General features: G+C 48.4%; 7 protein-coding genes across 7 annotated transcripts; 2 read left to right on the top strand and 5 right to left on the bottom strand.

Moving 5' to 3' along the window:
• Positions 1 to 229: 229 nt before the first annotated feature.
• CMQ_8082 (heat shock protein 30) lies at positions 230 to 1151 on the top strand (the record flags this gene model as incomplete). The annotated part of the gene is made up of 2 exons (XM_014315623.1): positions 230 to 355; positions 411 to 1151. 2 exons carry the CDS (start codon positions 230 to 232, stop codon positions 1149 to 1151), a joined length of 867 nt encoding a protein of 288 aa, XP_014171098.1.
• A 489-nt stretch (positions 1152 to 1640) lies between these two features.
• Positions 1641 to 3674, bottom strand: CMQ_8094 (hydroxymethylglutaryl-lyase; the record flags this gene model as incomplete). The annotated part of the gene is made up of 2 exons (XM_014315635.1): positions 1641 to 3039; positions 3109 to 3674. 2 exons carry the CDS (start codon positions 3672 to 3674, stop codon positions 1641 to 1643), a joined length of 1965 nt encoding a protein of 654 aa, XP_014171110.1.
• A 3163-nt stretch (positions 3675 to 6837) lies between these two features.
• CMQ_8299 (acyl-dehydrogenase domain containing protein) lies at positions 6838 to 8079 on the bottom strand (the record flags this gene model as incomplete). Its single annotated transcript, XM_014315840.1, has 1 exon — positions 6838 to 8079. One exon carries the CDS (start codon positions 8077 to 8079, stop codon positions 6838 to 6840), a length of 1242 nt encoding a protein of 413 aa, XP_014171315.1.
• A 478-nt stretch (positions 8080 to 8557) lies between these two features.
• Positions 8558 to 13014, top strand: CMQ_8045 (c6 zinc finger domain containing protein; the record flags this gene model as incomplete). Its single annotated transcript, XM_014315586.1, has 3 exons — positions 8558 to 9098; positions 11721 to 12876; positions 12981 to 13014. 3 exons carry the CDS (start codon positions 8558 to 8560, stop codon positions 13012 to 13014), a joined length of 1731 nt encoding a protein of 576 aa, XP_014171061.1.
• Positions 13015 to 13959: 945 nt separating this feature from the next.
• Positions 13960 to 15175, bottom strand: CMQ_8234 (zinc-binding oxidoreductase; the record flags this gene model as incomplete). The annotated part of the gene is made up of 3 exons (XM_014315775.1): positions 13960 to 13971; positions 14169 to 14511; positions 14655 to 15175. 3 exons carry the CDS (start codon positions 15173 to 15175, stop codon positions 13960 to 13962), a joined length of 876 nt encoding a protein of 291 aa, XP_014171250.1.
• Positions 15176 to 16367: 1192 nt separating this feature from the next.
• Positions 16368 to 17300, bottom strand: CMQ_8126 (uncharacterized protein; the record flags this gene model as incomplete). The annotated part of the gene is made up of 1 exon (XM_014315667.1): positions 16368 to 17300. One exon carries the CDS (start codon positions 17298 to 17300, stop codon positions 16368 to 16370), a length of 933 nt encoding a protein of 310 aa, XP_014171142.1.
• Positions 17301 to 19932: 2632 nt separating this feature from the next.
• Positions 19933 to 21979, bottom strand: CMQ_8199 (acetolactate synthase; the record flags this gene model as incomplete). Its single annotated transcript, XM_014315740.1, has 3 exons — positions 19933 to 19991; positions 20054 to 21745; positions 21934 to 21979. 3 exons carry the CDS (start codon positions 21977 to 21979, stop codon positions 19933 to 19935), a joined length of 1797 nt encoding a protein of 598 aa, XP_014171215.1.
• Positions 21980 to 22865: the final 886 nt, after the last annotated feature.

Below are 22865 nucleotides of genomic sequence, written 5' to 3'. Positions count from 1 at the left end.
AATGCTATGGCATCTATAAAACTCACCAATTGCCCCTATGATTCCGGCTTGTTTTCCTAGCCAATATTTTCATTCCAACCTCACAATACCTCCTTTGCTCGATAAGTACACAGACACAACATATCAAGCGGAATCCCATACTTCAAGAATTCCTCGGCCTTTTTTGAAAATCATTTGCATTTCCCCCATCTCAAATTGTCAAAGGCACTTGCTCAGCCCAGTCATCATCATGGCTGTCATCACATTCCGGTCCAATGATGCTCTAAGAATCAATCCGCCAAGCGGTGATCAGCATCTCACAGTTAACGGTTCAGACTGGCTCTGGACTGTGTTTGCCATATATGCCTGTTCATTTGTAAGTCAAGCCTAAGGAGAAGTGAATACAAGCGAAACGAACTAATATAAATTAGATCGTTGTGGTTCTCCACTCATTTTTCGCCCGAGCTGGCGAGAAGGTTTTCCACTACATTTACGGCATTGCTCTTCTTGTCGGCTCCATCGCATACTTTACTATGGCCTCTGACTTTGGCTGGATAGCTATCTCCAACCTTGAGAACAAGGACTTTGCCGCTACCCGACAGATGTTCTATGCAAAGTTTATCAACTGGGTTGTGCTTTTCCCCTCTGTCGCTCTCAGCCTGGGCCTAATGTCTGGAGTGTCGTGGGCCACCATCATATACCACATCTTCCTTGCCTGGACCTGGATCATCGCTTACCTCGCCACTTCTGTTGTCGCTACTACATACAAGTGGGGCTACTACACTGTCGGCACCGTTGTCTGGATATTGCTGGCCTTTGGCACCTTATATGAGGGTCTCCGTGCTGCTCGCCGTGTAGGCATTGTTCGCGACTACTGCATCCTCGCTGGCTGGACTAACCTCTTGTGGCTGTTGTACCCTATCGCTTTTGGCGTGAGCGACGCTGGCAACAAGATCGGAGTGACTGCCAGCTTCATATTTTACGGCATTCTTGACGTGCTTTTGATCCCTGGATTGACCTTCCTCACGTTGACACTGGCTCGAAACTGGGATTACAACAAGCTGAATATCGTCTTTACTCAGTATGGCCGTGTACCTATTGCCAACGGTGAATTCGCCGAAAAGGCACAGGTCCCGGCTCCTGCACCTTTGACTGATAGTGCGGCTGTCTAAACATGTCTCTACACAAGCTTGTGCCCTTGTGGTCCTCTGACAATTCGCCGCAAAAAGCACCTGCATTGCAATCGCGTGCCAGAATGGAATCACGCAACCATTATACCCCTTTCCCATCCCAAGATGGTGACATCGTCTTCTAAAGATGTTTTTCTTTCAAGACGCGGGGCCTATATCTAGGATGTGGACGTTTTGAGATCGGAAATACTAATACGTATAATTCAGCCTAAAATGTATCTTAATTATTTGGAGAGTGGAAAACCTAATATATCGCATTTTCCTCGATTGTTCCTTCATCCTATTTTTTAACTTGGTAATATATTTTCCGTCTTCAAACACAGCGGAGCAATAAATTCAGTTGGTTTTGAGCGAGTTGATTACAGGTCGACTTTACACTGGCTTAACCCTACATCTTTACAAATTGGTGGCTGTAGTGATGGCTTGTTCAATTTGCATGTTTTACCCTTTTATAGTATCTATACTACGTACTCAGGGATTAAAACCCTTGTACGGATTTCGGTCAGCCCAAAATTCTCTCCAACTGAAAGTTTTCTGCTTTTTTCGAAACTGCTGGATTCCGTGCTCGCCTTCCGAACTCGGTGCCATCATACATGCAAACGTGCTTTTGATAAGCTCCGCCTGCGCTACACTCTCGGGTGCGTCCCACCCTAGCCGAGAGAGCTTCTTGTTGATAGCTGCAGACCGCGGCGCACATCTATCCAACTGGTCAAGATATGCGTCAACTTGGTCGGCCAACAACTCTGAGTCCTTCACAACGGCATGAACTGCGCCCACCCGAGCAAGCTCTTCCGGTTGAATCTCCCGGCCCGAGATCATACATTCACGTGCCATTGAGGGGCCCCATTCCCGGACCAAAAACTTAGAGATCACGGCCGGACTCACGCCTATCTTTATCTCGCTGAGGGTCCACCGAGCTCGCTGAGAGACCAGGCGAACATCACAAACAAACGTGAGACCCACTCCTCCACCGAAGCAGGGGCCATCCACGACGGAGATAGTGGTTTGTGGGACGTGATCGATGGCGTCGTATAAGGCAAAAACCCTGTCATAGTAACTTCTCTCAGCCGACATGTCAGATGTTTTGGTTTTACCACTTAGATCCATGCCGGTGCAGAAATATTTGCCCTCCGATTCCAGAACAATGTGGTAGACAGTTGGGTCCTTTGCCACATTCTGAAAGAAGCTCGTGAGCCCTTCCAGCATCGATTTCGTTAATGCGTTGCCGTTCTTCGGACGTGTTAGCGTGACTTTGATGCATGTCCCTGCGCGTGACAGTCGGTATTCGCCAGTATCCTGGACAATTGCCCATGTCCTACTAGGTTTCACAGGTAAGGAGCCCGCTGTTCCAATTGGCTCTCTTTTGGTCGCGCCTTGAGAAGCTTTCGTAGCCGTAAGAGCCGCCCCGACCCTGCTACCATACGGAATGCCAATCTCTTTGGAGATCCACTGGCCAACCGCGATCAACTTTTCGAGATCCACACCGGTATGAATGCCAGCTTTTTCCAACGTGTATATGACGTCCTCGGTGGCCACATTTCCTTTGGCACCCGGTGCATACGGGCAGCCACCTAGACCAGCAACGCTGCTATCAAAGTTGCGGATCCCCATATCATACGCTTTGACAATGTTTGCAATTCCCTGACCGTAGGTATCATGGAAGTGTCCGGCCAGCTTTGAGACCGGGACCACTGGAAGAAGGACGTGTAGCAGCTTTTGAACGTCCGCGGGTGTGCCAACGCCCAGTGTGTCGCCCAAGCCGACCTCATAGCAACCCATGTCAAGAAGTCGCTGCACGATGGGTACGACAGCCTCGGGACGTGTTGGTCCAGAAAAGGGGTCGGAGAAAATGCAAGATATGACGCTATCACTGTGAGCAATTATATCTTCTCCTACTTGATCATAGAGTATTCTTCAGCTTCACAGAGATGTAACTCACCTGCGCACTTTCATTCCCAATGACAAGGCGTTCTTCGCGACGGCCTCTGCCTGGTGCAATGCTTCGTCAACGCTGCAGTTCTGATTGGCCCTGCTGAAAGGTTCCGTCACGGAGGCAAAAACCACAATTTCTTTCGCGCCAGCTTCGTTTGCATTCTCAAGGCCCTTAAGGTTAGGGGCTAAGACTGGAAAATTGAGCGGCTCTTTTTCAAACCTCATCTGCTCCGCGAAGCCGAGAACAGAGCCCAACACCTTAGCGCCGTCGGCGAGCTGCGGCACCCATTTTGGTGAGACAAAAGATGTGGCTTCAATATTTTTCAAGCCGGTATCAGCTAGGCGCTGTATAAGTTCAATCTTGGTAGCCGTAGGGACTCTCTCCTGGATATTCTGCAGTCCATCTCTAGGCCCAACTTCAACCAGACGGACTTCATGAAGTCTTTGCAGTGACGAAGAATAATGGCGTAAACGCGAGCCCGGTATGTGATGAAGCCGAGAATGATGTACCATACAACTGGTTTGGCGAACCGAGGCCAGAACTAGCATACGAACAAGAAGATTGCCGTCCATGCTGTTTGAACTTGAGCGGCCGAAAGGGAGATGCCGGATTTATCCGGTAGTTAAGGACATCACGATTAGAACTCTTCTGGAGTAGATTGACCCAGAATAAAAGAAGCAAGTAGCTGTTATGCTAATTCTGCTACCGAGGGACCCAAGAAACTAACAACACACACACCTCGGCAAATTTGCTGGATGCGGGTGAGTGGAGTTTAGATGCCAAGGAAGATACATGCCGCGGCCCGGGCTGATAGGACTTGGCGCGCTCGGTTATTTTTTACCGATCGTTGCCGCGCCGTTCTGTAAACGTTTTAAAGAATCGGTCTGTCTTCGGAGCTAAGAAGCCAGTACAATCCAGAGAACAGTGAGACTAACGACATTCACCACCAATTGCTGACAGGTGGTTGCATTGGCTTCCACACGTGTCTCTTAGAGGAAGATTTTGACTCCGTAATACTTAGTCCCGTAAATTACGTTTATACGCAGAGGCAATTCGTAAAAAGAAAGCTCCAACATGTCTAATCCCTTATCAATTTGGCCAATAGGGAGGAATGTATTCTGTTTTCAGAACCTAAAGAGACCCAAGTAAATAGCAGGGGGTCGTGTCGAATTAATGGTATACTAAACGAATGGATACTGAGCTAAAGTTGATTTCTACGGACATCTTCAAAGCTTTTCAAAACTGGCTTAGATTATGGATACTACTAAAAAATATATTTGTTCTTTCACAGACTTGATAACCATAAAAATAAATCTACATGTAAACTCCATTTCAGATCTACACAAGCATTGTATATACAGGCATAGTTTATTGCGCCTATTTGAGTGGTAGCAGCCATTAACACGCAGAAAGTAACTAAGCAGCGGCGCGAACAATGACACGCCATCCATTTCGAACAGGCGGACACTGTTTTTATCTCTTTCAATAGAAAAGAGCGTCTTGTAATCCGGTCAATTTACCCTCTTATTGGCTTTTCCAACCTCGCCATCACAATGAGCTTACTGGCTCGCTTTCCTAGCACCTTGAAGAAGACCAAAACAGAAAGGCCACTGCAAAAAGAAACAAGTTCGGTGTAGTTTTATTCAGATAATACCAGCCTTCCTTAGGGATGTGATTTCGACAGATTCAAGCCCGCACTCAGCCAATACCTCCTCTGTGTGTTGTCCAAGCCGAGGAGGCTCACTTCTAATAGTTGCTCTAGTTCCACTAAATTTGACAGCCGGGCCAATGAGACGAATGCTTCCAGATTCTGTAGCATCGAAAGGCACCTTTGCAATCATGTCTCGTGCCTTGGCCTGGGGATGGGCAAAGGTCTGTTCAATATTGTTAATCGGTGCAAAAGGAAGGCCAGTTCCCTTGAACGTTTCGACCCATTTGGCAGTAGTTCTGGTCTTGAGCACTTGCTCAAACAACGGAGTTAATAGCTCGCGGTTTTCTACCCGTTTGGGGTTCGTCAAGAATCGTTCGTCAACAATGAGCTCTGGTAGGCCCAGCAGCTTGCAAAGGGAAGCATATTGTAAATCGTTGGTGGCCCCACAGACAAGGTACGTGTCCTTGGTTTCAAAGGCATCGTATGGTGCGATGCTAGGATGCTGGCATCCCCAACGTTGGGCCTCAATGCCTAGGTTTAGCCACGACAGGCCAACATTGGTGAGCAAGCTAACCTGCGTCTCAAATAGTGACCCATCAATCCGTTGACCACGGCCAGTGCGCGACCGGGAATATAACGCGGCCAGTATCGCACCGTGCATGTATAGTCCAGTAGACAAATCAACCATCCCGATACCAGTACGAACGGGTGGTCCATCTCGCTCCCCAGTCACGTGGAGTAGTCCAGCTTCTGCTGCGGCAATCGGGTCATATCCACCCCGATCAGAAAATGGACCACTGTTGCCGTACCCTGTGGTGCTCTGGTCAGCTTATATGAGAAGAATCTGTTTTGGATGGTTTTGTTGGTTAAAGCTAGGTAAAAGGATTTATAGTATACCAGAAATGCTTGCGTAGATCAAAGAGTCATTTTCTTGTTTCAGGCGTTCATATCCAATTCCTAAACGGTCTGTTGTTCCAGGCTTAAAGTTCTCTATCCTGAGCATGAGAATTGCGCGGTGATTAGTAAGTTATATGGCCTCTGATGAGAGGTAGCGCATCGACTCACACGACATCTGCTTTTTTTGCTAACCGAAACAAAATATCCCTCCCCTTTTCAGACTTTAGATCTAGAGTGATAGACCTTTTGTTTCTGTTCACTGACGAGAAATAATTGGACATCGGGCCAGCTTCTTCCTTCCACGCTGAGTTCTCGCCTGGCATTTTCCAGTGTCGGGTATCATCCTAGTCGTACACCTCTGTCAGTTTTCTGTGATTTCGAAAAAAGAAGAAGGATCGCAAAATCCTACCCCTTTCCCAACAGATTCAACCTTGATGACATCCGCACCGTAGTCCGCCAAGATTTGAGTGCAGAAAGGGGCCTATACTATGTTAGCCATATTCTTTCAGCTTGGCCAGTTGGCAGATCTCACAGCTAGAACTCGCGATAGATCTAAAACGCGAAGGCCCCTCAGTGATCCCGGGTTTTCTGTCGAATTTGTAGTAGGCACAACAGAATAAAGACGAGACTGTTTTCCTCTCATTTTTGCAATCTGTTTTTTAGCTAATAGCAGGCTCAGTACTATCTCGGATCGGCGGAAAATACAGCTCGTTTTAGTTATAGGCGGCCTCATGTTCGTATATGACAGGTTCTGACTGGCGAACGGCTTTATGTTGAAGGAACTTCGTGAAAAGAATTGCCTGCTATCTAGAGTGATTGTTGGTGTCAAGAAGCCGGTTTCGGTACTTTAGGTCAAGCAAGCGAATTACGTAGGTGACATTTTTGGGTGTAGGACAGATACTTATAAACTATGAAATAATTTAATAGGTTTTTCCTAATTCCATACCCAACTTCCACCAACATATTGCTACCTCGGCAACCTTTCATGCAATAACTCGGCATCGCTATCATTAGACGCAACCCCTACTCCACCTCCATTTACTCCGTGCCTTCTTAGCATGCGTAATACCGCTTCAGGGCGCAATTGCCAGTACTTAGAAAAACAGTAATACTTTGAACCGTTATGTGCAAAGATCAAGCCTCATATTACATATATCGGCCTATCATAACAGACACCAGCCTTAATCTTAATAGCTCTTTGGAAGGCCAAGCACCCTTTGCCCGATGTAGTTTTTTATCATCTCTGCACTAACAGGGGCAATTCGGGATAATGTCGCTTCCCTCAAATACCGTTCCACGTGGTACTCCTTAGCGTACCCCATGCCGCCATGTGTCATGATTGCCCTCTCGGCGGCTTTGAAAGCAGCTTCCGACGCGAGAAATTTACCTGCATTCGCATACTCTCCATCGGTGTATCCCTGGTCATACAGGCGGGCTGCCAGGTAAATAACGAGTCTCGCACTCTCGAGATTCATCCAGCACTCTGCCAGAGGATGTTGTATTCCCTGGTAGGACCCAATTGCCTTTCCAAACACGACTCTCTCCCCGGCGTATGTGCTTGCCCTTCTCAGAGCAGCATATCCTATTCCCAATGCCTCTGCTCCGACTAGAATTCTTTCGGCATTCATACCATGCAAGATCATCTTAAAACCATCACCCTCGATCCCGATCAAATCGTCTGCAGGGACTCTCCATCCATCAAAGAGCAGTACATTAGTATCAACAGCTGACCGACCCATCTTGGGAATCTCGTTGATCTGCACAGAGTCTCGATTCAAGTCTGTGTAAAATAGAGATAGACCCTGGCTCGGTTTGGTCACTTCCTCGATGGGTGTTGTCCGAGCAAGAATCAGTATCTTTTCGGCAACCTGAGCCGACGATATAAAAATCTTTGAGCCTTTAAGAATGTAATGGTCGCCCTCTCGTCGAGCTGAAGATTGGAGCTTCAAAGTATCCAGTCCAGTGTTTGGTTCAGTAACGCCAAAGCAAGCTCTCTGTTTGCCTTGTATCAGAGGTACGAGCCAGCGTTCCTTCTGGTCCTCGCGACCAAATTTGGAAACAGGCTCGAGGCCAAAAATGTTCATGTGGACCGAAGATGCGCCGTTCATGCAAGCACCCGACTCTGATATGGTCTGTAACATGACAGCCGCCTCTGAAATTCCCAACTCCGACCCGCCGTATTTCTCTGGAAGGCAGATTCCGAGCCACCCGTTTGAGGCTAAGTCCGTGTATAGCTCCCATGGGAATTGATGCTCCGTATCCTTTTCAAGCCAGTACTCGTCAGGGTAATTGGAGCAAATTTTTGCGATAGCCTCGCGGACCGATCGTTGTGCATCAGTCCATTCTGGTTGATTGATAGACAAGAAGTCGGTAGCGCGACTGTAGATTCGTCTCGTCCTGCTATCCCTGAGGGTGGCAGAAAATCGCATAAATGATGGGCGTTCAAAAAGCTTCGTATTGCCTCGAAGAAAGCGGGAAGACAACGCCCATGTCGGGCTCAGGAAATGGTTTCCCATTGTTATATCATATGTCTCGTGTTTTTGGTCTTTTCATAAATTGGATCTCGTGCAGACGTATACTCACCATAAACCAGTAAAGATGGCATGCCTATTTTATCATTCAACCTTAGCCATGCTTTTTTACTCGTCGTTTTGTTATACCGAGGCTTTGCCTATCCCCTTCCCCCACCGACCCACACACACCGAGGTCACTTGGCTCTCTCTAATTGCTCTGGACCGGTATGGAGTACCGCTTTAGTTTCGAACCAAAATGCTATTCAGTACCGGCCCGAGGTTACCGCTCAGTACAAGAGGGTTACGTCCAAGTAAAGACTTCATAGAAACAGCATAAGTAGCTAGTATAAGGCCCCTAAATATTATCATTTGGGGAGTATCCTCTTATGTCACAATGGGGACAGCTGATCTGGGAGCCTCTCATATGGGCGGCCTAATAGGCGCGAGCATACCATTTTCCGTCGCCTGTGGCTCCAGCATGATTGCCACTATATGCATTCAGCCGATAGACACCGTCAAGGTGCGCATGCAATTGTTGGATAAAGGTCGGGGAACGGGTGCTGTATCGGTCTCCACTGTTGTTAAAGACCTAGTCGCACGCGGCGGCGTTATCAACTTGTACCAGGGTCTTTCGGCGGGCCTCCTCCGGCAGCTGGTTTACGGCACACTTAGGCTGGGTTTGTTCTCGACGTTCGAGCAGCAATTGTCACGGCGGGCCCGTGAGCAAGGTACGACGCTCGGATTTAGAGGTAGAGCGCTCGCCGGTCTTGGGGCCGGTGCCATCGCTGCATTTGTCGGAAACCCGACCGAAGTTGCCCTCATTCGCATGCAAGCAGACGGCATGAAGCCCGTGGAACAACAGAGAAACTACTCTTCTGCATTCAATGCAATCTGGAGGATTGCAAGGGAGGAGGGGGTGCTTGGTCTCTGGAAAGGTGCAGCGCCTACAATTTTTCGCGCCATGTCTACCAATTTCGGGCAATTGGCATTTTTTTCCGAGTCCAAACATCAGATCCAACAGCACACGGATATGTCGCATCCAGCACGCATAGCTTGTGCAGCAGCCATTGCAGGTTTTGCGGGTGCCTTTATTAGTTTGCCGTTCGACTTTGTTAAGACACGGCTACAAAACCAAACAGCAACCGGCGGAAGGGCAAACGAGTTGCCCAATTACTCGGGCACGTTTGACTGCTTGGCCAAGGTTATCCGCCGAGAGGGCGTCATTCGCTTCTACCGCGACTTTTGGCCATATTTTTTTCGAATCGCTCCGCATTCGTTAGTTGTCCTCCGCACTAGATGCCTCTTTTCTGTATTACACCGCAGTTTTTGTGGGTTATACTGATGACTTTTCAGGGTAGTAGCCCTGTTTCTCGCAGATCAGGCAAATGAGCTTATTTTAAAGAAAAAATGGCTACAGACCTACAATAAAGATATGAAGGCGGCATAGGCACGCGTCTGATCTATTTCGTGGTGCCTACGGGATGTTCCTGCATATGGGACACCGAAGTCTCTTGCCGGCGCATCTTTATGGCCGGACAAGAAAATAGCCCGTAATATATTCCAACTACTGCGCTTAAAATGCCCTTCGATCGCTGCAATTATAAATATTATCCTAGGTTTTGCTATCTTCGCCTCGGTATATTGGAATTATTAGCAATCTTCAGCAGTGTCGTAGTGGGTGCCTCCGCGTAAAATTGGAGAATTATTTCTGTACAGAATACTATTAGCGCATCAGGAAAGTAAAGCGCCTTAAACCCCGCGCGAAGACCACCGTGTAGCATGTGCTTATAAGCAGCAACATGAAAAGAGCCCGTCGTATGAAAACTACGTGCTAATAATATGGTGATATTTGTAACGGCTGCGCAGAAACGCACGGCCACGTAAAACTAACAAAATTGGGTGTTATGCCGTGCCTAGCCGCCGAACTTGGCAAGCCCTACGGAATAACGGACACATTGCTCCAGGTGTGGGTAATAGATGACTTTTACGTGAATAGGCTGTGGCTTCTACTCCGTGCACCACTAGTCTGTACGCGCAGTCGTCTGCGCGAATACCAGTGTAAGACCCGTACATTAATCCTTGTGGGATATTCGTCCGGACCAGTTACACGTATCGTAGTAAGCTCGAAGGCCTTCAGAAGATCTAGTGATGATATTTCGTAGGGTGGTTGACTGAAGCTCCAGACTGTGCGCAGTGTGTGCGCTCAGATCAGGGCTTCGTCTTATCTAGTGATGTCGGCGGCCGAGGTCAGGTGACCTCGGGAAATCCACAAGGCGGAAGTCTTCGCATGGAATATTCCACAGATAAAGTGCGCCAAAGTGGTACTTTATACCCGAGGCTCCGTCCTCATCAAAAAGTGTTGCCGAGGGTAATTTGAGCTCTCCTCTTTCCCGCCTTCCGTCTGTTACGGAATCATTTGTCAAAGAAACACCCGGTTATTAATAGTGCGGTCCATCACTTTTAGTAAAATATATATACGATTGGTATGAGAGCAACTGACGTAGATGAATTATCTTTGCACCAAAAAGGCATCAGCATGTTCCGTATATTGGGGCGTTCGATGTAAGATACATACGTCGTAGGAAGACTGAAGGCGTTGCACAATTAGTGGATTTTTCACCGCAGACCAACAGCCGAGAAACCCCATACAGAAACCCCGTACAGAAGCTATTTTAGAGCCCGCATTAGTGTGCGGGGGCGGAGTCGCCGTGCGGAGATCTAAACGTGTTGTTTGGTTCGAACTGAAGAGGGACAGGAACGATTGAAGGTGCTTCCTTTCTTGACGCAGTTCGAAGGGTTCCTTTTTTTCCTCTTCAGAGATAGACACCTTTTTTTTTTTTTGCTTCCAAAGAGCCCTGTGCATTGTGTATTGTCCCTACGACAATGGCGCCTCTACCTTTGCCCTCCATCACAGCTGCCATGCAGGGCAGTACCAGTTCTGAAATAGCTGGGCACTCCGGCCGAACGGGAGCTGAAAAGCGCCCAGCGGTGGACTGCAGCATTGATCGTGTGCCGAAACGTCGTTCATCCAAAGCATGCCTGTCTTGCCGCAGCCGCAAAGTACGGTGCGATGTCATCATGGGTGGGCAGCCGTGCACGAACTGCCGTCTGGATGGTCTGCATTGCATCATCAAGGAGCCCAATCGGGGTCGGAGACCGTCCGGGGGCCCATCCATAACTTCTAGGTCTGTGACGACAACAGCGTCGTTAACGGCATCGTCTTCAGCAACGTCGGATCCAACCACAACATCCACACAAACAACAGCGACACAAAACGAAATCAGGACACCCGAGGCCGTAGCCAGCTCCGGCACAGCAATATCAAGTTCCGGTGCTGCTGTGATTATCATAGGCCGGGAAAACACAATTCCTGGTTCGTCATCACCACTACGGATCTCGCCAGCGCCGGTACAACGGCAGCGCGCCGACTCGGAGCGAAGTGTACCCGACGACTTTTTTGTATCTCTTTCGTTTGAAGGTATATATTTTACGTCACATGGCATTGCTACGTTGCGATCAAATACTGGCTCATTACTGATATGGTTCTGCGACTGCAGATCAACCCTTACCGCTCAATAGCACCCCAGAACACGCGGCCGATGAAAACCGACTGTATTCCCAGGAACCCAAGATCCAGCATGGCCGAAGCTCAAGGGAAGGAGATACAACCATGGCAGCAACGACGTCGCCAGAAATATTGATCCCTATGTCAGCTTCCCATTCCATTCACGATACACCGCCAGCGTCATCTGCTTCTCACAGATTGCCGCCATACATTCGTCCTCTCAGCAGCCAAATCGATTCTCGGGATATGGATTACCTCGCTGACAAAGGCGCGCTCACTATCTTGAATGACGAGTTTCGCGACGAGCTTTTGCGCATCTACGTTAACTTTGTGTATCCATTCATGCCTGCCATCGACGTTAAAAGCTTCATCGAGTCCATTATGCAGGGCGATGGAAGCCGTCCTGTCAGCCTTCTTCTCTTCCAGGCAATCATGTTTGCTAGCGTCGCTTTTGTCGACGTCAGATTCTTGAAAGAAAATGGCTTTCATAGCCGCAAAGAGGCACGGAAGACCTTCTTTAGTCGCGTCCGGCTCCTCTATGGGTTAGACTGCGAGCCCGATCGCATCTCTCTGCTCCAAGCTGTGCTCCTGATGACTTACTGGTACGAGTCTCCAGACGATGACAAGGACACTTGGTATTGGATGGGTGTCGCCCTGACTATGGCTCAAGTCGCCGGACTGCACCGCAACCCCGAAAGTTTAAGGATCCCAATAGAAGAAAAGCGCCTGCGGCGACGGCTTTGGTGGTCGTGTGTCATGCGCGACAAGCTTCTTGCCCTCGGTATTCGGCGCCCCGCCCGCACTCTCAGCAACAAGTTCGACGTTCCTATACTTGCATTTGATGACTTCGACCTCAGCGCTCCGTCTGAGCCTCTCTGTCGCCTTCTTGGCGAGTCTTCCCTTGTCCTTCCCGAGAATGAGGGCCGTGAAGTACTGGCTGGTATGATCGTAGAACTCAGCAAGCTCTGCGTCTGTCTTGGTCACATACTGCGATCTCAATACACTGTCATGGGCAGCCACCCAGCGGGCTCGGAGTACCTCTTGAAAGCCTTGGTTGTTCCGGAGAAGTCGGAACATCAAGCTCTGGAACTGGCAGCATGCGACAAGGAGCTCACAGACTGGTTACAGAGCCAGGACTCTCGATACAGGTACAGCTCAGTGCCGAGCACGCTTGATCCGCCTGTCATACATGACAGCTTCGGGCAGGTCATTCGATTGCACCAAGCATTGCTGCATATGATATACTTGACAGCTCAGAGCGTTTTACACAGGCCACATGCTGTTAGTTCTGGGCCTGACACAAGTTTCGCTGGAGTCAGTCGAGAGGTTTCACGAGAGAGAATTACGAGTGCCGCCATTTCCATTGCGAAGCTCGCGTTTGACATGCAGGCAAGCAATCAACTGCGCTACTTGTCTACCAGCAGTGTTCCTGCATTCGTCTCGGCGAGCTTGATACATCTGCTGGATATCCGCTCACCCAGTGAGGAGGTTCGCAATATGAGCATCGGACGCTTTTACCAGTGTGTTCAGGCACTTCAAGAACTGCAGGACATGTATTCTTCGGCAAATTATGGATTGCGGTTCTTATTCACTGTTCTGAAAAACACTGACATCCGCGTACCCATGTTCCCGAGCCATTTATTGTCATCCATCATAGACAGTTTTAAGATTCGTGATACTCCCTCACGACTTCAGCCATCATCAACTGCACAACCCCTACGATTTTACGATGATACAAACTCTTATGGTCGGATGGATATGACATATCCAAGCCCATCCAGCTCTGGAAACCACATACGAGACGATCGGACAGAAAGGAACGAAGCAGTGATGCAGCCAGACATAACAAATCAGCAACAAGCGACCCAAAGTCTACTTAGCCCTTGCGGTCTATTTACCTCGGTCGGCAGCCACATGGTGCAGCCGAACGATGTTCTCGTTAGGTCCCCCTACCTAAGTACGTGGACTGAAATTGACAGTCTAGTGACTGGGACGCTGAGTTTTGACGCCAATTTCAATGGACTCTTGTCAAATTTCATGTGAACATTCCCAGGGCGGGTACGCTGGTGACTGAAGACCCTGAAATATAATATGTACCTTGCTATCAGTACGTACGGCTCTTGGCTGTTAAGATTTTGACAAATAAACGAACCATAAGGAGATTTCAGAGACTCAAATACTTGATTGTTGAAGTCCTCGACAGCAATTTGTGAAAACCAGTGGGTAAGTCTCTACAGAAGATCCTTAATATGACTCAAGAGAATCGGTCAGCATGTAAACAAGCTTCTCGGCTTTCACCCTTCCTGATTCCAGACTCTCTAAGCCTTTTTTAATCCCCTCAAGGCCGCCTCTCTCAATCCGGCATGTGTGTGGCTTGATTCGGTCCTATCACTGATTAGCCTCCAGGAGAATATATACTTTGGCAGTTTTCAACACTTACTCCTGCCACTAATGCCTCTGTAAGAGCAGAAAACGTCTTGCCGAATTCGAGATCCTCTTTGCTTGCTGGTACAACGACGGGGCCAAATTTAAATTCCTTGCCAAAGACGGTATACATGACCGTTGATACCGTCTCTACATCGGCACGAGGACTGCCAATCGGCAATACGGTACCGTATATGGGCGTTTGATGTTTTTGCGTGGATAGCGCGTCGGCACATATTTGCGCAGACTGGGGTACGCTCACAGTATCCCAAGCATGGAATAGGTTGTTGTTAGTGTATTCGCGAATCTGTGCGCCAGCATCTGCATCGTGGTAATCCACGGCGAAATCTGCGCCCAGGCTCTCAACGTAAGAGAAATTGTGCTTCGAGCAAGTGGTTATGACAGTGTAACCGCCTCTGGATCAATAGAGAAAGGCGGGGGGGGGAGGCATCAGTCATGATCCTGTTGCTGCGCAAAAGGCGTCTTCCAGGATTTTACTTACTGTCTAGCATACTGGATAGCCAGCGCTCCCGTGGCCGTCCCGCCGCCATAGATCAAGACAGGAATTTCTTTTTTCATTATCGTCAAGGCCGGCAAATCCAACTTCAGAGCTTTTTGAAATAAACCTTGGCCGACTGTGATAGATCCCAGTCCCAGGGTCGCCGCGTCTGTAAAGTCCATTTCATCCGGTATTCGCATTTGAAGATCACCAACAACAGCAGCAAACTCGGCAAACACACCGTCGTCTGGATTAGCGAGGTTGGCACCATGGGCACATCCAAATATCCTGTCGCCTGGGCTCCATGCCTTAGTCACGCCTCTGCCAACGAATTCGACCACGCCAGCGTAGTCACAGCCGACGATGCAGCCATTTTTGGCGCGTCCGTATCGCAGATGCCGCCAGTCTGTAGGGTTAAGAGCTACCGCAACTGGCTTCACAAGCACATGATAGTCATGTAACTGGGGCATCATGTGCTCATAGTCGACACGGCATTGATTGCCGTCAACTACCACTGCTTTCATGGAACGAAACCGCCGCTGGTGGCAGAAGATTTTGCCTGGCAACCAAGATGGCACGTCCGCCAAAGAGGAGTTCACAAGAAAACGAGTTCGAATAAGCGGAGCCATACCCTAAGACAAAGGCGCCATGTATATGAGACGAAGAATATTGAAGCCTCTGTTTCGCATTTGCCATCAAACAGTTGGCAATCTACGCGGTCAAGAGCTTTAAATTGTACCAAACAGCCGCTATTGACAATAGCCGGGCCAAGGCTGGCGGGAGCTATTGTATCTTACCAGCGTGCTCTAAAGTTCGGCCCTCGGCAATCAAGCTATTTCTCTGCCTATCAAAGCTTTAGTTCAGTAATCTCCGTAGCATATGAGATAAAAAATAAGATAAAAGTGAAATTGTTTTACTGCGCCATCTGCCCCGAATCATACGCGACGAGCCGTCGTGATCAGTGTTTCCCATTGTCAATTTTTGGAACACTACAGATATCTGTTGGCTGGTACAGAGTGATCTATATCTTGCTTTGTCGTAGGCGCAGCCCAAGCCGGAAACTCGTAAAAGGGGTAAGTAGTCCGGAGTACGATATTTTACTTCTTACGTCGTAAGATGTAGTCTATAATAAGACCCTACATTACGTTCATGTAGCCATCGGAATGATCCATCTCTCTTGGCTGAACACGAGTGGTCAAGAATATCTGCCATCCAGATATTGCTTGGGTGGATGCAGTATATTTATGGCGCTTAAGACACGAGATGGTTACCTCGCACTCCATTCACGCCGCATTACATATGTGTGGCTTCATCACTGCAAGCCAAGCTCACTTGACTACCCCCGATGACCGTATGACAAAGGCGATGCAACTGGGTAAGTTATAAGACATATTGTGCAGCTCGGCGCGCAATACACCGGCAACATACCGGCAAGCACGCAGCCAGTTCTCTTTATATCAACTAACTATCTCATTTTAAATATGATAAGCATTAGAGCGAGCGATTAAAGCTATTAATGGTCGAAAGACATGTATAACGGCAGCCAATCCCAACAACATGCATATAAAGGCCCTTTGACCACGTTCATTCCACAAAAGAAATTCAAAAGAAATATCTTGCAACATCCGTCATGTCTCATATTCTACGATTGCCCAAATATAGTGTCAATAACATTTCCCTAATCTTGCGAGCCCGCAGTGCCCCTTTGCTGCCACGTCAAGAGCCGAAAATGCTTTTGCGCAAACGATCCCGCACCCGTGATTTGGATTTGGTACTCGCAAAGCTCCCTTGGTGACTAGCAGACCACGGCCGCTCTCGTAGATCTTCATCGTCATCATATTCATCGTCATCATTGAGTTGTTCAGCAGCAGCTACTGCGACTTGCGGCTTTGGCTGCTCGTGCTGTAATGGTGGCAGTGGTGGCAGTTCTCCCTTCAGCGTGCGTTCGACACTTGCATATTGTTGTTGCCAATCCTCGTATCGAGTTTGTGCATCCAAAAGACGAGCATGAGCATCGTCGCGCCGCGTTTGAATCAGACGAAGTTCGTCGTCCAGACGCTTGATCTCGTCTTGTGCTTCGTTCACAAGCCGGTTATATTCTTGCACCTTCCGACTAAGTGGTTGAAGAACGGTTTCCATGACGCTTGGTGTCTTGAGCCGCTCAATAGTGGCACCGGGGTTTGGGACGGCCGCTTGGTGCTGCCTGGATGCGACGCTGGGTGGTCTGGCCCCCGCTGGTTGTGTGCGTGGGTTGGATACAGGTGGCTGGCGTCTTTGTTCAACATTCGCATCGGCATTCCGGTTCAATGCTTGCTCTGCAGAGCGGCTGCCCGCCTCGTAGGATGGTGGTCGCTGCCGGGGCGCTTGGGCCTCCCGTGCTTGGGAAACATTCGGGTCCATGGGGAGGCCTCGTCGGCGATCTCCGGCCGGGGCCGGCTGGTGCTGAGGTTGGCTGGGAAAAGTCCCCCCAGCGTAGTCGAGAGGCTCGGAATATAATGGCTGGTTGGAGAAAGAGTTCGGATGAGGAGGAGAGGGTCGTTGTCTGCGTGAAGGCGAGACGTCGGCATCGTCTGAGCCTTGGCGATATCGCTGGCGAGTTTTCTTGGGCGGCGCAGCGCCGCTGCTTGGGTACTGAAGTGTTATACTCATTGTGGTTGCCTTGAGACGAGAGTTAGGGTCGACAGGAGTTGGTTTAGCTCTCAGCTGAAATGCAAAATTCTTATAGTGCGTAGAAACACTGGTGGCTGGGCCTCTCCCCTCCCAGCCCCCGAATTCTACGTCGTATGGCTCGGTGGGGCCTCTCAGTAATAAGATAGTCTCCATATTATGGGCGGTGCCAGCCGCACCAAGATCATTTAGTTAGCCCATCGGCGATCTATGCTCCGTTATGCTCCGTACCTAGCCACATTTTTAAAAATTGGTTTGAAGATTACGACTTCTGCCTACGCAATGCACCGCTCCCGTATATAAGATACCTGTATAAAGTACTTCGTATCTTACTCATAAGATATACGGAGTACTCCGTACGAAAAAGATGAATCCCCAGAGTACTCCGTACGTAAGTATCTTACTTGTGTGGATCATTTGCACAGGCCATCTCGTGTTTAACGCCGACGTATCCTACGGGGTACAGAGTAAGATACATCTCCTATTGGCAACAGAACGCCATGCAGAAAATTGAGGCCCGTCAATCTAACGGCGAGAACAGAGAACAGACTGCTTTGTAATATATCTTACATGTATGGCTTGCTTTACTACCTTGTACTCCGTACTCCGTACTAGGTATTAGCCCAAAAGGTGGTCAATATGTAGGTCACAATTTACAGAGTACGTAAGATACGTCGGACAGCATCTTTAGATACATGCTTTGTACGGACGTCGTACTCGTACGCCTTGACAAGAGCGAATCGCGTCAACTGTTCGGGCAAAAAGTAAGATATTCATTGCAGTTTTCTTGCAATTAAGGGACTTGGAGTTGGAACACGTTCTCCTTTTATATCGTCTTGCGACCGAATTGTTTTTATCAAAAAGCTTTCATTTGACAGCAACGAAGCTGAAGCACGTTGGAGCACACAAAATCATCGTCCTCCTCATCACAGATGTCAATCGGAATGATATACACCAGACACCACAAACACTACGCTGTTGCAAGTTCTAAAAGCTGCTGAGGCTGTAGTGACGGTGCTCATGGCCGCAGACCACATGAGATATATATTGGAAGGCGTTTTAAAAAAATAGCTACGCCGTATCACTAATGCATTGTGTTTCTCCACGTCCATTATATATTTGTCTTGTACGGTGCTTTCAAATCCGTTTGACTTCCGTACACCGTACAGGCATCCCAGAAGGTTTCGATGTGGGATCGTGCGGCGCTGACCCACACCTGACAAACCTGGTTAGTTACTAATACTAAAACAGCACTGTTCTGGGTGGACTTTGTTGATCAATTAAGCTCCAGTACCTAAAACAAATCCGCCAACCGGCTTTCGCAACTAGATGAGCAATTTGGGCTTAGACTGCTGCAAGAAGGATTTCGTTAGAAGATCTACATCTGTGTATCACAAACAGTGTCAATTCCAACCTAGCCTGGCGAAACCCCTAAATATATTTTAGGAGTCTTCTGACTTTCTGACTTCGTTCATTCGTGCAAAAAGCAGTCTGGTCACACTGTACTCATGGTGAAAACTGTCCAATCCCTACGCTGAATGGGACAGAGAAGTCAATGATAGGGTTGTGCTAAAAATCTGATTCTTTAAATTGGACTCGTGGCCGATTTCGAGCCTTGCGACAGTATGTACCGTCGATGCGCGTGCTATTTTCAAAACTTGTAAGATAATGCTACATAGTATCAAAGTTGCGTCCTAATAACGGCTTAACGCAAATAAGACAACGAAGCATTAGAGAGAGTGCCGAAATATCGGAAAACCGCTCTCTGTTATCAACATTTGCGAAATTGGTGTTGCTTATGCTTGCAGACGAATATTGCCGCCTAAGGTTGCTCGTAGCAAGTCACCCGATTTGAAAGTTTTGGGAATGGGAGAGGGGAAACAGGCTTTTTACACTTTAACAGTAAAACTGAAGGCATAGGTCAACAGTCGTCTAAAGAACACGAAAGAAACATTCAAACAGACAAAAGACGATGACAAGGTAGAACGGGTAAATCAATGAATCTCGATGCTAACAGGTCGCAATCTGCCTAAGCCTTATCAGAAATTTCTGCCCTTCGCGTCCATGGGAGGGTAATATTGTTGATGTTCAGTAAATTAACGTATTAACAGTCCATAGTCAGTACCATCTTGCTCTGTAAACCCCCCTTTGCGGGAAGCTATGCCTAAACACATTTGAATGTGACATATCAAAGCTCTAAATATCGAGAACCAACTACCTCCAATCACAGCTTGGTTGACACAACCCCTTGTCGTTCTCCTCATACTTAGTTTCCAGCACTCGCCATCAGCCTGTGCGAAACAGCGAGGGGCGGAAGTATGCTAAAGATTGTTTCAGGTTGTCCGAAGTCTAGCATCCGTAGGCTTTCGAGAACCTCAATTTGCCGAAACCCAATACACTTAAAACAAGGCGATGTATGACACGTCATTAGGCAAAAATTCCGCTCTGAGCCGTCAATGAGACAAATTGGCTGTAAAATAAACCTCAACGCCTGTTAAGCCTATATTGTCCGTCGGTCAATTTGAGAAAAAAAGCACATTCCATAAATACACGAAAGGGGCTTTCCATATAACACCACCCTTCTTGACCGCCTTTACCGTCCTCCCTTTTTTACTTAGTTGTGTAGGCCCAAAGTGCGCTTGCGCATGATTTCTCTTCGCTTTTTGTCTTTCTCTGATAGCGTAGAAATATTAGCAAACAAAATCGCCAATATAGAGAGAGCGCATAGGACTCACCAGCATCCCATGTTATGAATTCATGTAGTGCCGACCCTGCTGGCACCATGGGGAGAACGGGAACCTTCTTATCTGTTAAGACCTCCAGCAGAGCCGGACCATCGCTTTCGATCAGCCACTTCAGGCTGTCTACCGTCTCGGCGGGATCTGACACGCGCCGGTGTTGAAGCCCCATGGCGTCAGCCAGTTTCATGAAGTCAGGGTTCTTTTGGTGCGTGTGGGAGTAGCGATCTTCGTAGAAAAGATTTTGCCATTGTGTGACCATTCCCTGTTCCTCATTGTTCAAAACAATCACTTTGACGCCGATTCCGAATTGCGCTGCCGTAGAAAGTTCAGTAAGAGTCATGTTGAAGGACGCGTCGCCATCAATATCAATGACAAGGGCATCCGGACGGGCAACCTTCGCCCCGATAGCCGCTGGCAGACCGAAGCCCATGGTTCCTAGACCACCCGAGGTTATCATAGTCCTGGGGTGTCGCCAGCGGAAGTGTTGAGCGGCCCACATTTGGTGCTGGCCAACGCCTGTGGTGATGATTGTTTCTTGCTTGCGGTCAGCGGTAAGATTGCTGAGCTGCTCGATCAAAGTCTGCGGTTTGATCAAGCCACCGCGTTCCTCACGTTCGAACGCAGAAAGAGGCCAGCGCTTCTTCCATTCGTTGATGTCGGCAAACCATTCCCTTCGGTCATCCAGAGTTCTTTCCTTGACTTGTGGTACAAGAATTTTAAGATTTGTAGCAACATCCCCTTCGACAGACTCTGTAGCTTGCACCACCTTGTTGATATTTTTCGGCATAATTTCAAAGTGGACAATGCCGCCCCTGCCTTCGGCTGCCGCTGCTTTTGCACCAGGTGCGAATTTGGAAATATTTCCCGTGACGCGATCATCAAACCGTGCACCAAGAGCGATAATGAGGTCAGCGTTTTGCATGGCCATGTTAGCATAAGCCGAGCCATGCATGCCGAGCATATGAAGAGATTTTTCGTCTAGTTCATCAAAGGACCCAAGGCCCTGGAGCGTAGTCGTCACCGGTATAGAGGACTTATCAGCGAGCCCCTTGAGGAGCTCAACGCCTCCCTTGGAGCATGTGATGCCGTAGCCAGCATAGATAACGGGTTTTTTAGCAACATTGATCAGATCGGCAACTCGGGAGATTGACTGTTCAAGCTGCTTCTCACTAAGTGCTTGCACAGCACGCGAGGCAGCGCTCGGGATCGAAGGAATGTCACAATCAGTTGGTATCGCACGTCGTAGTACGCCAGCGGTGATATCTTTAGGTAGGTCGACTAGAACAGGACCGGGTCTGCCGCTCGTGGCAATCTCGAATGCCTCATTGATCCGGCGCGGCAACTCTGCAACGCTCTTTACCATGACGTTCCACTTCGTACAGGCCCTTGAGATGCCTATCACATCAGCTTCCTGAAATGAGTCGCTGCCAATTGCCGAAGTAGGAACCTGGCCTGAAAAGACGACCATGGGCGTGCCGTCCGTAAATGCGTCGGCCATGGGGGTGATGACATTCGTTGCACCAGGTCCAGAAGTGACCACAACCACTCCAGGTTTTCCAGACGCACGGGCATAGCCCTCAGCCATGTGCCCCGCTCCCTGCTCGTGTTTAGGGAGAATAAAATCGAAGTATTTCGAGTTGTAGATAGCATCAAAAACAGGAAGAATAGCGCCACCAGGGTATCCAACTGACAATATAGTTAGCAAATGGGAGCGCCGCCGAGTAACGCCGAGTAAGCTATACGACATACAGATATGTTCAACGCCATGTCTCAGCATCATTTCATGGAAAATCTCTCCGCCTGTTTTGCCGATAAACCTAGGTTTCGACGCCTTATGAGACTTGCCATCTTGATAGGAAAAGGGGTTTACATACGATTCGTCCATAACAGTCCGTCGGGGATTGACAAGAGGTTGCACATGGCTTCTGTCGCTTTTGTTAAAGCTCGAGCTAGGTTTTGCGCGCCCACCGCTATAGATGTTGCATCTACGATTAATTTGAGGTCTGCAAGATGGTGTGGCGGGTCAAAACGTACACAGGAACGGTAGCAGAAGTCGTTTGAGTTCGAGCTCCAATTGTCGTCTTCCGAGGATATGTAGATGCAGAGGCAAGAGAATCGACAAAGCCTCTCGTTGTACGATGTGTCCTCAGGGCCTGCCGCACGGCTTTGGTTGAAACGGTTGAACGGAGCATAGTAGGCAAACGGAAGGCTCGAAGTCTCGAGACAGGGGGCGGTGGCGATAGCCGCAATTGCTACAGAGAGAACGACAAAAGCAGATAGCAAAAGTTTCAATTCTCTGCGCAGAGCCGGGTACTGCACAATTATAAGAGATGTGCTTTCAGAGAGTTCGGGGAGGTCAGAGATGACTCACGAATTCGTACTAGGAGTCTGTTTCCCCTCCTAAATACGGAGTATATTATATTTATTCGGAGAAAAAATTGAGTTTTTTTTTTCGCTGATTGTGGAGCAGCCCAATTGGGCACATTTCCGATATGGATGCATAATAATACGTACTCCGTACTCCGTACTCCATACGTCGTATAAACATTTTACATCTCTTTTCACTCGACTCGGTCACATGATGATTAGCGCAACACCATACTTAAAGTACTCCGTACTCCGTGCGTCGTATAGAATAGGGACAAGCGGTAATAGCCTTTTGGCCCCCTCTGCGAACCACGTATCTTACCTGAATAGTAAGATATCGTGAAGTTGCCTACAGCTTCCTCAAGAATTTTTAAAACAATTCAACGAACGTAATATGAGACAGTTAGATATACATACGAGTACTCTGTACTACTACTGC

Source organism: Grosmannia clavigera (assembly GCF_000143105.1).
Source record: "Grosmannia clavigera kw1407 unplaced genomic scaffold GCSC_161, whole genome shotgun sequence".
In the NCBI taxonomy this organism is placed as follows: domain Eukaryota; kingdom Fungi; phylum Ascomycota; class Sordariomycetes; order Ophiostomatales; family Ophiostomataceae; genus Leptographium; species Leptographium clavigerum.
Note: the sequence above shows the minus strand (reverse complement) of the source record. Positions and strands in the feature narration are given on the sequence as shown.